We start from the raw sequence: 14,534 nt of genomic DNA on the forward strand, positions 1-14,534 counted from the left end.
GCCATTTCTTGGATGGAGACATCATTAAAGAATGTATACTTATAGATACTTTGACCTAAACTCTTTCATTTAATATAATCACTACTTTTTTGTTTTGGCCAAAAAAAAAAGAAAAGAATGTATACTTATGGTCAATTCAATTGGGTCTTTTGAATCCCTTGACTTTGGGTTCTTTAATGATTCTAAAAGTATACTTAGATCGGAGAACATGTGAATTTACTTTCTTTATTTTGTTCTGAAGCTCTATTTAGGAATAAATTAATGAATCTAGGTTAAAATACTTTATCTTTCTTCCATTTTAGTCTGGATTGATAAAGATTATATTAAATATGATCATAGTTGCTTATAGTTTTATTATGGTCTAAGATGGTTGAGCTAGGGTTTTCCCCAAAGAAAATGGTGGACCTAGGGTAAAACTTTACCCCCCTACCTCCTCTCCTGTTTACTTAGATTAATTTAAAGAATATCAATTGATATTTTATATTTCCCTTAATTTACTTTTGATAAAAATAAGGGATAGTTAATGATGTTGTCGTGTGTACTGTAGCTGAATTATTACTTTTCTTGCTGTACATTTTGAAATTATTAATCCAACCTTAAACTTGATAAAAATAAGGGATAGTTAATGATGTTGTTGTCTACTATTGCTTAATTATTACTTTTGGCTTATGCACCTTTTGAAATTATTAATCCATCCTTAGATTTGGCCTAAAATTACTGATGCTCGTTGCTGTAATTCTGTTAATTAATTAAACCCTAATTTCCCTATTGTGAGTTGTTGGTCATTGCCAACTGATCTAACTTGTGATGGTTATATGGATCTTCTTAGTGAGGATAATAGCATAATGAATATTACACATCCAACCTTAGCCGTCTTTTTAACACCATTTTGGAAGTAAAGAGAATAATAATTTCATAAAATGTAAAGTTTAATTAGCAGTAAAATTATAGTACATCAAGTATCATTGATAAAAACAAACACAATTGAATTTTTATAGTACAAAAGAAGTGAGAGCCATGTGTGAGAATATTTTAAAGATTTTGTAACAATCCGACCATGTTAGGGATCGAGCTTCAGTCTTACGCTTTTTTTTTTTTGGTGTCTGAGGTTCATTCGAGCTAACTTTTTGCACACCTTGATTACATCCTCAGAGGGAGCTTTATCATCTGTAAGGGTCGAACCCATGACCTCACTACTGAGAAGTATGGATCTTACGACTCTACCAACCCTGCATTGCCTAGTCCTATGCATTTAATGCGCATGACACGTTCAATGAAAATATTGGCCGTCGAATCGAGATCTTGGTCTGAGATTTTGATCTCGACCGTTGAAATCGACTGTCGAGATCAAAATCTTAACTGAGATCTCAATCCAACGATCGAGATTTTTAGACCTTATGCATTAAATGCGGAGAGCTGAAGCAAAATGTCAATGTTTGACGTATGACTACTTGGAGATAAGAGTGAGGATTTTAGTCCGAATGGAAACAGAAGGAGGAGTCATTTTTTTTTTCCTGGTGATGAGAGAGATCAGTAGTAAATTTTTTTTTCCTGGCGATTTTGTTACTTCCATAGTAGGGGGGGTTAGTAAGGGGTGGGGACTATCACATATACTATACAGGGCATCGAATTTATGACTTCTTTATTAAAAGATGTTGGTCATTATGAATTTGATTTGTTGCAACATTACACCATCACCATGTGTGGATAAGAATGTGGTCTGTCGCCACTTTGTAGGTATTGCCCTCTAGGCCTCTATGTCCACATTCTATCAATTCAATGGAAAAGACAGACCAGACCGATTTCAAGTGGCATTCGTCAACTTTGGTTACACACTTACACCCATGCCTGCTCCTGTTGTCTTATCGATGCTAGTAGTACAATCTAATATGGCATCTTCTTCTATTCAATCCCTCTCTATCTTCTATTTGGGAGATCTTTTAATCTCATACGGAAGCCGCTTTCAATGTGGAGTTGATATAAAACATATTTTTTTCTACTAAATTGATAACGACGTGATGTTAGTATTTTTTGACTTATTAAAGTATAAAATTATTACAACAAATTGTCTCCTACGATACAAGAAATCTCGATAGTAATAGCACGTTACCTACAAAGGAAATAAACATAGTTACAGAAACGCCTATTAAGCATAGTCATGACTTTGGTACATGTATGTCTTTACACGATCAAATTTGTACTATTGGATCATTTGGCCACATGATCTAAAGGTCTAGATTGAATGAGCATACATATTATAATTTATCATTATAATGGTTAATTCCGATAGATGGCTCAATTGATAAAAAAAACTAACAACTCTATGTAGGAGATCAGAGTTTCCCAATTATAAAATTACTTATTACAAAAAAAAAAGAAAAGAAAAAAAAATTATATATATATATATATATATCTAAAATAATAACTAGTCCTGCAAGTCTTGCATTACACAGGGTAGGGAAGTGATCTCCAATTGCAGCAGATTAAAAAAATAAGCAAATAAAGCCTCCAAATAATAATACTAATCTTTATCTTTTTTAATAAAAAAATCCAAGATTAATCTAAGAGGTCAACAAATAAAGATGTCCATTTCCTTTTGCAAAAGTTTTTCTTCTTTTGTTTCAACTTTCAATGCATAATAAATTAATTCTTACACGTTTCTTGACCACCAAACGTGGCTAAGTCAAAGTTTCTTCAAGATTTCAATTAAAAAAACCCATAAGAAGAAACATTGTCAATGTAAGTTAGAAGCCCTGATTATATAAGTCCAAATTGCATCAACATCTTATCGTAATGTATGAGTTATCTTTTGGAGTATTTTCATGACCTAATTTAGGAAATGATGAAATACATTCAAAGATTTGTATAAATTGTCCCAAGCGAAGACATTCTGGCGTTTGGCTAGAAGGAAAGGTCATCATCCATCTTAATTAAATAATAATTGATAATTAATTCAGAGAATTAAATATTTTAAAAGATTATATAATTCTTTTTGATCTCTCAAGTGTTTTATTCTTATTTTGGAAGGGTTCTTTCAATGAGTGCTCAACGACTCATAATATCTTAATTTTACGTTTAGAGGAAATCTTTCACCTATTAGGAATCAGGATTGAGGATTCAGACTTTTCATATACTCTGCGTATATGGGATAAAGTTTCAGTGCTGCACAATTAATGAGTGGTCGAAATTTTGACATCGACCACTAGGTTCAATCGTAGCCATACGCAACTTAGCATTAATGTGCATCACTAAAGTTGAACCCGAGTATATATGTCTAGGGTTTGAAGTTTTTTCTTCACACGCATGCCAGGTTGAGTCGGGCTGTTAAAAGTGGGCTGAGTTGAATGCTGTGCAATACCTGTTGCCAACTGTTGAGATTTTGATCTCGACTGTCATTCTCGCAAGTAGTTGAAAGCGAGATAAACGGTTGACAGTACAATGCTATGCATCTAATGCGAGTTGAACCGCTAAAAGTGCAATTTTTGCATGAGAATGTAGTCCTTGACCACCACTTTTTCTTAAATGTCAAATTAGTGGATGACTTTTCTTGCATCAATTCTAGGTTCTCTGGAATCTACATAATAAACATTTATGTATCTTCAAGATTTCAAGTAAAACGGTGTCAAAATAGATATCGTGATGCATGTGAGTTGTTTTTTTTGGAGTCTTTTCATGAGCTAATTAAGGAAATCCATTCAAAGATTCTTATGCACAAGGGAAGACATTCTGGCTCAAAAAAATAGGTAATCATTCTCAATTAAGTAATAAATTAATTAATTCGATGAGGCTTAAATATTTAGAAGATTACATAAATCTTTATTCCACAGGGGTTTTGGATCTGGCTTTCAAGGGATTTCAAGGGCTGTCAAGTGAGTTGCATGATTTAAACACATGTTTCTAGTTGAAGAACTAGAACAAATCCAACAAGTAATTGTAAGATAAAATGCTATATATATGTGACGGAATATATATATTATAAACTCATTAGGTACTTACAAAAGAGTCTGGTGTTACAACCATTAAATTGTGTGGGGTCTAAAAGAAAAAAATAATAAAATATTTTAAAAAAAAAAATCCCATCACCCTATCTTGTAGGTCTCCTTGTAATACGTAGTCAACAGCCCTAAAGGAGAGTACAGAAGTCGGGAGAGATGATTTGGACTCCTTATGGAGGAAGCCCCCACAAGGAGAAGAACCAAATTGAGCACCAGCAAGTATTGAAATCACCTTAGAATGCAAGATTGCCGAATGATGAGTTGGTACCAAAAATTTTCCAACCACTGATCAACAGCTTCTCAGAGTTGCCTCTAGCTTGACTTTGTTGGCATGGTCTTTAATCCGAATCCAAATGGGAACAGTGGATCATAGTGTGCATCCCCAACATTCATTGGAAGTTGATCAACAGTCTTGAACCAAGTTCGAGCAAGCTGGCCAGTAAAACCATAGTCACCAAAGAGAACATCGGCCACACCTTGGCCTTCAGTGCCTGGGAGCCAAGCAGCCACAAGAGCATCCATTGAGGCAAGATATGGTTCTATCACAACTGGACGGCCGGAGACAACAATGACGACGCACTTGACAGCCCCGCATACATTTTTGATGGTGCTCAGATCAGAGCTGGGAAGTGTAAGGTTTAAGCTGTCACCAAATGTCTCTGCATATGGGGGTTCACCCACAACAACAACTGCATAGGAAAATTTTTTAGATTTGACAAATTTGCTGTCAGGGTTCTTTTTAAAGATGATTTTGGTAGATGGATCGACGGTGTTATGGATTGCCTTGAGGATTGTAGTTCCTGTTCAAGCCATGCATATTCTCATTAGATCAAATAGAACAGTTTTAAGTTGCAGAAATATTGGTTCCCCACCAGAGAAACACATTTTGTAGAACTCACAAAATTGAAATCCTTAAACGTACCAGCTGTGAGGTTATTTCCTTCCAGACCTTGCCATGTAATAGTCCACCCACCACACTGAGCACCCAAGTTATTTGCGTGGCTTCCGGCAACAAGGATCTTGCCTGCCTTCTTAGGAAGGGGTAGCAGTGGATTATCGGCATTTTCTCCATTCTTCAGAAGAACGAGTGTTTTCCTTACTGCTTCCCTTGCCAATTCTCTGTGCTCCTGTCAAAGTTAAAATGCTTATCAACAGCCTTTCAATCATTAGGGGAAACAGGCTCGAACTTCACCAGCATGTCAGCAAAGTCAAAACTACAGAGACTGAGAGTCTTGAGAACCATTAGGGAGATGGACCTACTAACCTGACTACCAAGCTGGTTAACCAAGCTAACATCAGCCAATGGATTCTCAAAAAGACCCATGGTAAACTTAACCCTTAAAATCCGACTAACAGCATCATCAATCCGACTCATGGGTATGATGTTTTTCTTCACCTGGAAGGTCAGATCATCAATGAAGTCTGTATAGTTGTATGGGACCATTATCTGCAACAAGTAGAGAAAAGATTATTACAACAATTAACATCTTCCGTCATCTGGTTGAGAATGCTTGATAGTCTTCCAGAAATCTTATATGGTAGATTGACCATTGGAAAATGATCAAGTTCATTCTTAGCTCACCATGTCAATTCCTGCATGAATTCCAGTTTGAACAGAATATGAGTAGTTAACACCTGGTGGAGATGTAATTCTGTCAATACCCTGCCAATCAGAGATGACAAAACCCTGCAATTACCAAGAGAGAGAAAAGCATCAGGTCCAGTTATTTTAGCATGAAAGCAGAGGAATTCAGGTTGGGAGTTTCCTTGAGGGGAAAAAAAAAATCTTCACCTTGAAACGTAGTTTGCCCTTAAGGAAGCCCGTGATAAGATTATAGTTAGAATGCATCTTCACCTCATTCCAGCTTGAGTAGGAGACCATGACTGTTGAGACACCTTTGATGATTGAATTATAATATCCTGGCATGTGGATGCTAAGCAATCCATGCCAGTCAATGACAGTATTGTTCTCATTGATGCCATCTGTTGTTCCACCATCACCTACATAGTGCTTAGCACAAGCAGCGACTTTGTCTCTGCAATAGAAAGAGATGTATTAGAGTGGAAGTTTGTGAGGAGGTTGCTTCAGTCAATTTATATTGTTTATGTAAATACCAAAACATATGTAGTAATAAAATAACAAATTGGACTTTGTCAAGGAAATTCATAGCATATGCGCACAACTATCATTGAGAAGCTCATGGTAAAAGATACAATATTAGTATATCAAACTAAATTGCTGTTTACGAAACACATGCACAAATCAGATGTTTACACCAAATTCGAACTCGGGAACCTGTCAGTGCACTAGGTTCAGTTGTGTTTTGGGAGAGTCATCACACGGCGCACTGCAGGAATAATATGATTGTTATGAAGGCTCCAATCATTATTTCTTCAACTGAAGATCGGATTAGACTGGAGTCCAACATACAAACAATCTGCAAGTCAACAGTAAGAAAATGAAGGCAAATTTGGTGCTCTACTTTTTAACTGAAGGACAGCATTATCTACTGCTTAGGCCTAAAGCAAACAATATGTCCACAAATATGACCTAATCTGCTTCAATGGTGACAGAATAATTCATGCCAAGGTGTCTGTCATTTATGATATGGCAAAATCTATAAGTTACATTTTCGGTGACTTCAATCAACTCAGTTTCCAGCATGAATTCATATTAGAGATGATGCATACCAAATATACCATATCATCATAAATTAATTCAATCAGCAAAAACCTCATCGTTTATGCAAATCAAGTATTCATATGCAATAAAATTTGTCCAAACTCAAGGCACAGAGGCCAGTAGATTTTGCTGACATGAAATAAAAGAAAAAATAAGAAACTTAAGAAATTAGCTATAGCTTGCAAGGTTCTTACTTTCCCCCAACAAATGGAACAGCCTTTGCAGAATTTGCAGGGATATCTCCTTGTAAACCAGGTATAATTTCTGTCATTGCTTGAACGATTTTAGGGTCTTCACTGTAGCTCTCATAACACCTGCCCCATCTAGGATCCCTGCATACCTATATTGCTTAAAATTTACAAGCAGAAAACATCAGCAGACAAATAAAAGTCTAATAAAAATTGAAGATACAAATGATTAGCTTTACAAGTAGTTGCTGTTGGTTTTGGTATACATACCGCTATACAAGGAGCAAAAGCGTATTGAATGCCAGTTGCTCTAACTTCAAGAGCAGTTGCAGCTCCAATCTTCTTAACTAATTGAGGATCCCTGATCGACATTACTATCAGATTATTCCCATTCAAAGAGCTCCACTAAGACCAGATATTAAATAACCCTTTGTTCATCATTCATTCATTGAGAGGGGAAAAACTTATCCCTTGAACTAAGCCTGGTCTTGCCTTGAGTCCTTGATGGAGATGAATTAAAATGGTATTCATCATTCATTATTTTCTGGGCCATTGATTCATTTTGCTAAATTTTACCCTTTTTTAGCAGAACTGAAATATAAACGCTAGGAAACAAGAAGTTAAAGGTTAACAGGATTTAGCTAGATGATGCTTCAAAATCCAGTTTAAAATGGAATGACCAGAAGAAGAGTCTCTTCTAGGCTATAAGACTGGTAATAGAATTCTGAAACTCTAGATAATTCAATTGCATTCATCAAATTACCTGGTAACCCCAAGACCAACGTTGTGCGGGAAGATTGTTGCCTTGTAGACATTGTTGTTACCATGAACAGCATCAATTCCATAGATCATTGGAATTCCAAGACGAGTTGACAGTGAACCCTTCTGGAAATCATTCACCATTTTAATCCAAGTCTCTGGAGAAGCTTCAGTGGCTGGTACACTCCCTCCACCACTCAACACACTCCCTGTTCAAAACAGCAATTATTAATTTTAGTCTAAAACTCCACCTATTTTATTCATTTGTTTATATTAATATGGAGGGATATAACATACAGGAAGTTTCTTATCAAATAAATGATTTTACATACCAATGAAATACTTCTTCATAACATCAGCTGATGCAACACTTCGTTCAATTTGTGTCATTTGGCCAATTTTTTCCTTCAAGGTCATACGGCTCATCAGGTCCTTGATCCGTGTATTCAAGGGCTGTTTAGGGTCCTTATACTTCAAATATTCAGCACCAGCCATGGTTGCCAAGCAGCATAAAAACAGGAGCCCCACTGAGGGGATAAAAAATTTCGACATCTTCCCTCACAGTCACCTTGAGACTGAAAACAGACAATAGGCAAAGCATTAGAAAATCCACAGCAATTCCTATGGAACAGAATCTGAAATTCACTTGTCTAAAGTTTGAATCGATGAATCAAAAGAAAATGATAGGCATTATGGAAATGCATGCTGATGATAGCTTCAGCAACTAAATCAGGCAACAACCAGTAAAATCTGACGAGTACATTTTATTTAGGGGATCAAAGAGCCTGAAAAAATAATCCAAAAAATTGATATGTTGGCAAAATTAAAAATGTTTTAAAGCAGCGCAGAGTGAAGCATTTTTCATTTGTGTTCTTAAACATGTTTCTTCCCTCTTCTCTCACAATGACAGAGACCAAGAGAAGCAGGGGTACAAGCTCAGAGACTGAATGAAGCATAAAACGACTTACCCAGAAGAAGAGATAAGTGAAAAAATAGAAATTACTTACAGAGAAGAGGCACCAGAAGCGTCTCTGTTCTATTCGTACTCTTCCCTACTCACTTCTCAGTCGCAATAACAGAGAACTAGAGAAGGCGTTGCTTGCCCAAGCGAAGTGCTGTGGAGATCAAATCCAATGCTTAAATTTATAGAAAGAGTGGCGGAACAGACTTAAAACCATAAAAATATGAATTTATCGAATGTGATAAAGAAACCCAGTCACTTTCACTTTTTTGCATGACCCATCATCGGTTTGTGTGATAGAAAGAAACCCATCCATTCGATTAGATTCAAAATTTGGCTTTGCATTGATAATCAGACTGATTAGATATTTTGCCCGTTTGATCTGTTGACTTAGACTTCTCTGGTTGGTGAGCAGAGCAGTGGGACCGTGAGATACGCTGTTTTTTCTTGTTTTCTCAAAGGATAACTGTTACCTTTACTTGTCAAATAGTTAATTATAGGGAATTTTTGTTCAAAATGAAAGATGATTAATTATTAATTATTGGGTATTTGTTCAAAAGGAAAAATAACTAATTATTAATTATAGGGTATTTGTTCAAAAGGAAAAATAGCTAATTATAGTAAGTGGGTTTGTCCATTGATATTAAGCCTTCATTTCTATATTCACGTGAGTGTGGGTTTTGCATTGTTCAGCTTGATATGAACAAATTTGTAACTTCGACTCTCACTATCTCTATCTCAGATGAAGTGTAGAAGCATGGGACTCGGACACGTTGGAAGCATATGATTTGGATTTAGGGAGAAAGACATGAAGAAATAGAAGTTCAAATTTGAAATTCCTTCGTCTTATTGTTTCTATATGACAAACTGATATTTACCACACCAAAAGCATATTCATGATCCTATATTGATTGATCTTATTATAGTATAAAAAATTAATAGATATCATTATTGAGTTGATATCAGCCAAAAAAAACAATTGTCGTGTTATAATATGAATATAGTAATACTTGATTTTCTCTAAATGAAAATCTTAGTGTGAGATTCTCCTCAACCACCAATTTTTTTTTCAAAATGTAATTGTGCTCTTGAACAAGTTGTGAAAGTTTTCTTCGAATGGTGCCATATCTTGGATGGAGACATCATCAAAGAATGTATACTTATAAGTCTTTTGACCTAAACTCTTTCGTTTAATATAATCACTATTTTTTTGTTTTGGCCAAAAAAGAAGAAGAAAAGAATTTATACTTATGGTTAATTCAATTGGGTCTTTTGAATCCCTTGACTTTGGGTTCTTTAATGATTCTAAAATTATACTTAAATCGGAGAACATGTGAATTTACTTTCTTTATTTTGTTCTACAGCTCTATTTGGGTATAAATTAATGAATCTAGGTTAAAATACTTTATTTTTCTTCGATTTTAGTTTGGATTGATAAAGATTATATTACCAAAAAAGATAAAGATTATATTAAATATGATTATTGTTGCTTATAGTTTTATTATGGTCTAAGATGGTTGAGCTACGGTTTTACCCAAAGAAAATGGTGGACCTAGGCTAAAACTTTACCCCCCCCCCCTACCTCCTCTCCTGTTTACTTAGATTAATTTGAAGAATATCAATTGATATTTTATATTTCCCTTAATTTACTTTTGATAAAAATAAGGTATGGTTAATGATGTTGTCGTGTATTGTAGCTGAATTATTACTTTGACTGTTGTACATTTTGAAATTATTAATCCAACCTTAAACTTGATAAAAATAAGGGATAGTTGATGATGTTGTTGTCTACTATTGCTTAATTATTACTTTTGGCTTATGCACCTTTTGAAATTATTAATCCATCCTTAGATTTGGCCTAAAATTACGGATGCTCGTTGCTGTAATTTTGTTAACTAATTAAACCCTAATTTCCTTATTGTGAGTTGTTGGTCATTGCCAACTGATCTAACTTGTGATGGTCATATGGATCTTCTAAGTGAGGATAATAGCATAATGAAATATTACACATCCAACCTTAGTCGTTTTTTTAACACCATTTTGGAAGTGAAGAGAATAATAATTTCATAAAATGTAAAGTTTAATCAGCAGTAAAATTATAGTACATCAAGCATCATTGATAAAAATAAACACAATTGAACTTTTATAGTACAAAAGAAGTGAGAGCCATGTGTGAGAATATCTTAAAGATTTTGTAACAATCCGACCATGTTAGGGATCGTGCTTCAGTCTTACGCTTTTTTTTTTTTGGTGTCTGAGGTTCATTCGAGCTAACTTTTTGCACACCTTGATTACATCCTCAGAGGGAGTTTTATCATCTGTAAGGGTCGAACCCATGACCTCACTACCGAGAAGTATGGATCTTACGACTCTACCAACCCTGCATTGCATTGCCTAGTCCTATGCATTTAATGCACATGACACGTTCAATGAAAATATTGGCCGTCGAATCGAGATCTTGGTCTGAGATTTTGATCTCGACCGTTGAAATCGACTGTCGACATCAAAATCTTAACTGAGATCTCAATCCAACGATCGAGATTTTTAGACCTTATGCATTAAATGCGGAAAGCTGAAGCAAAATGTCAATGTTTGACGTATGACTACTTGGAGATAAGAGTGAGGATTTTAGTCCGAATGGAAACAGAAGGAGGAGTCATTTTTTTTTTCCTGGCGATGAGAGAGATCAGCAGTAAATTTTTTTTTCCTGGCGATTTTGTTACTTCCATAGTAGGGGGGGTTAGTAAGGGGTGGGGACTATCACATATACTATACAGGGCATCGAATTTATGACTTCTTTATTAAAAGATGTTGGTCATTATGAATTTGATTTGTTGCAACAGTACACCATCACCATGTGTGGATAAGAATGTGGTCTGTCGCCACTTTGTAGGTATTGCCCTCTAGGCCTCTATGTCCACATTCTATCAATTCAATGGAAAAGACAGACCAGGCCGATTTCAAGTGGCATTCGTCAACTTTGGTTACACACTTACACCCATGCCTGCTCCTGTTGTCTTATCGATGCTAGTAGTACAATCTAATATGGCATCTTCTTCTATTCAATCCCTCTCTATCTTCTATTTGGGAGATCTTTTAATCTCATACGGAAGCCGCTTTCAATGTGGAGTTGATATAAAACATATTTTTTTCTACTAAATTGATAACGACGTGATGTTAGTATTTTTTGACTTATTAAAGTATAAAATTATTATAACAAATTGTCTCCTACGATACAAGAAATCTCGATAGTAATAGCACGTTAGCTACGAAGGAAATAAACATAGTTACAGAGACGCCTATTTAGTATAGTCATGACTTTGGTACATGTATGTCTTTACACGATCAAATTTGTACTATTGAATCATTTGGCCACATGATCTAAAGGTCTAGATTGAATGAGCATACATATTATAATTTATCATTATAATGGTTAATTCCGATGGATGGCTCAGTTGATAAAAAAAAACTAACAACTCTAAGTAGGAGATCAGAGTTTGAATCTCCTCGGGGTCAAGGGCATAGCCGCTTATTGTATAATACATCCCAATATATAAAATTACTTATTACAAAAAGAAGAAAAAAAAATTTTATATATATATATATAATAATAATAACTGGTCCTGCAAGTCTTGCATTACATAGGGTAGGGAAGTGATCTCCAATTGCAGCAGATTAAAAAAAATAAGCAAATAAAGCACCTCCAAATAATAATACTAATCTTTATCTTTTTTAATAAAAAATTCAAGATTAAACTAAGAAGTCAACAAATAAAAATGTCCATTTCCTTTTGCAAAAGTTTTCTTCTTTTGTTTCAATGCATAATAAATTAATTCTTACACGTTTCTTGACCACTAAACGTGGCTAAGTCAAAGTTTCTTCAAGATTTCAATTAAAAAAACCCATAAGAAAGAAACATTGTCAATGTAAGTTAGAAGCCCTAATTATATAAGTCCACATTGCATCAACATCTTATCGTGATGTATGAGTTGTCTTTTGGAGTATTTTCATGGGCTAATTATGGAAATGATAAAATCCATTCAAAGATTTGTATAAATTGTCCCAAGCGAAGACATTCTGGCGTTTGGCTGGAAGGAAAGGTCATCATCCATCTTAATTAAATAATAATTGATTAATTAATTTAGAGAATTAAATATTTTAAAATATTATATAATTTTTTTTTATCTCTCAGGTGTTTTATTCTTATTTTGGAAGGGTTCTTTCAATGAGTGCTCTACGACTCATAATATCTTAATTTTACGTTTAGAGGAAATCTAATGAGTGCTCGAGTGACTTAGTTGTATAATTCATTGAACACTCTCCTGTTCACTCCTGACTCAAGGCTTAAAATTCTTGTACTTGAGTCTAAGTCCGTCCTGTCCTGTTGTAATTGTCAAAAATTGGTCCAAACGGGATAGGTTGGCCTTGTCCATGATTAGCTCTATCTCTATTATTGATTGACGTTAATTCTGGCTTTAAACTAGCAATTCTTATGTAAAAATTATCTTAACTAAATGGAAACTAAGATTCCAAATCAAGACACTTTCAAAATCTACTCTTATTAGTTTTAAAATAAAAAATCAAAGGAATTTGTTTTTTTCTAAACTATTGGTATTTATATGATAATATCTTAATTAGATGTACAATATAAAAACATAACTTCCATAATCTAACATTTTGTTAAATTTAAACTGTTTGACATAAAGAAAGGAACGAAACAACATAGCTTCCAAACTTTTCTATGATTGATAAATTCGATATCAAAATAAAAAATATCTCAGAAAAAATTAAGAATAAAACACATAAAAATATAAAATAATTCAAACTCCATATTATTTTCTTTCCATAAATTAGAAAAATATTTATATATCATATTGTTGCTTTGACCACAAAAATTAGTGCTAAAATCATGGATTGGTCAGGATGGATCGAGTGGGACAAACGCTAATCCCATGCCCGCTTTCAGCTCTAATTCAGGGTCAAAATATTTTGGCCCTAACCCGTCCTTAGGGCCAAAATTTTGAGCCTAGACCCTATCCGGACTCAGGACAGGACAAGGTTGGTCAGGGCCTCCGGGGCCAAACCTATGCCCCTATCTAATACAACCTGAAGCAACACTTCTCGGTAAATGCAACATACTCTAGGAAACCCACCTCTAGCTTTTTCGAGATTGTTGGGTCACATCATGCCTTGCCTCAGTCTCAATTTGACATTTTAGGTTTCACAGAGATCAGGACCTACGTGAAGACTCAACGATAAATAGGCCTATAAGTGCCACACTTAGATTCAAACAATGGTAGACGCTCAACTATTCTTCCTACATATCCCGATTGATACTAAGCTAAAAAGCTCCATCCTCAGGGTGGTGGTGTTATCTAATTTGACTTAAGCTTCGAAGGTGATTCGCCAATTCTAGTGGTCGATCCTGCTCATATGGCTTTCTCTCTTGAACAAAGGTCAGTTCATCCAAACATTCAACAGTGAAAGTTTCTTATTGCACAGTTAGCACAGGATACAACAATAATTTCATAAAAAACAATATTTTTTTAATAATTAAATTATGGTACAAAATTACAAATGTACAATAGGGTAGCAGTAATTATTATTTTTATATTATTTTCTTTTATTTATAAATTTTGTTATTTAAGCAAGCGATCGAGTTGATCGAAGTGTCCTCAGCCCTTCAGTGAATAGGACAGAGACACTTCCACTGTTCTTAGACTCTTCTCTGTAAGTAGTAATTTCCTTCTGTTTCTCTTATTATGTATTTGTTCTTCTGGGCAGTCGTTTTTTGCTTCTATTTTGGCCAAATCATTTTATGCTTCATTTATTCTTTGAGCTTACACCCTTGCTACCATTGATCTGTCAGCGTTCCATTGGTCTCTTCGTTATTGTGAGACTAGTACAATCTTTCACCTATTAGGATGGAGCTTCAGTGCTGCACAATT

The 14,534-nt window shown here is 34.8% G+C and overlaps 1 protein-coding gene across 1 annotated transcript; it reads right to left on the reverse strand.

The window, feature by feature from the left end:
- Window positions 1-3,961: 3,961 nt before the first annotated feature.
- On the reverse strand, window positions 3,962-8,792 carry LOC149027937 (uncharacterized). The gene is made up of 10 exons (XM_089167194.1): window positions 8,633-8,792; window positions 7,958-8,200; window positions 7,630-7,834; window positions 7,137-7,227; window positions 6,873-7,018; window positions 5,788-6,031; window positions 5,578-5,682; window positions 5,260-5,442; window positions 4,918-5,122; window positions 3,962-4,795 (listed from the first exon to the last, which is right to left on the reverse strand). The coding sequence occupies exons 2-10, from the start codon at window positions 8,175-8,177 to the stop codon at window positions 4,308-4,310; spliced, it is 1,887 nt and encodes a 628-aa protein (XP_089023320.1). The 5' UTR covers window positions 8,178-8,200; window positions 8,633-8,792; the 3' UTR covers window positions 3,962-4,307.
- Window positions 8,793-14,534: the final 5,742 nt, after the last annotated feature.

Source organism: Hakea prostrata, chromosome 1 (assembly GCF_041222555.1).
Source record: "Hakea prostrata isolate BN-2017 chromosome 1, UWA_Hpros_2, whole genome shotgun sequence".
NCBI lineage: Eukaryota > Viridiplantae > Streptophyta > Magnoliopsida > Proteales > Proteaceae > Hakea > Hakea prostrata.

Coding starts and splice junctions, on each gene's coding strand:
- LOC149027937 (XM_089167194.1), bottom strand. CDS start 8,177: ATGTCGAAATTTTTTATCCCCTCAGTGGGGCTCCTGTTTTTATGCTGC. Junction 7,835..7,957: donor TATGAAGAAGTATTTCATTG/GTATGTAAAATC, acceptor TGTTTTGAACAG/GGAGTGTGTTGAGTGGTGGA. Junction 5,683..5,787: donor AGGGCAAACTACGTTTCAAG/GTGAAGATTTTT, acceptor TGGTAATTGCAG/GGTTTTGTCATCTCTGATTG.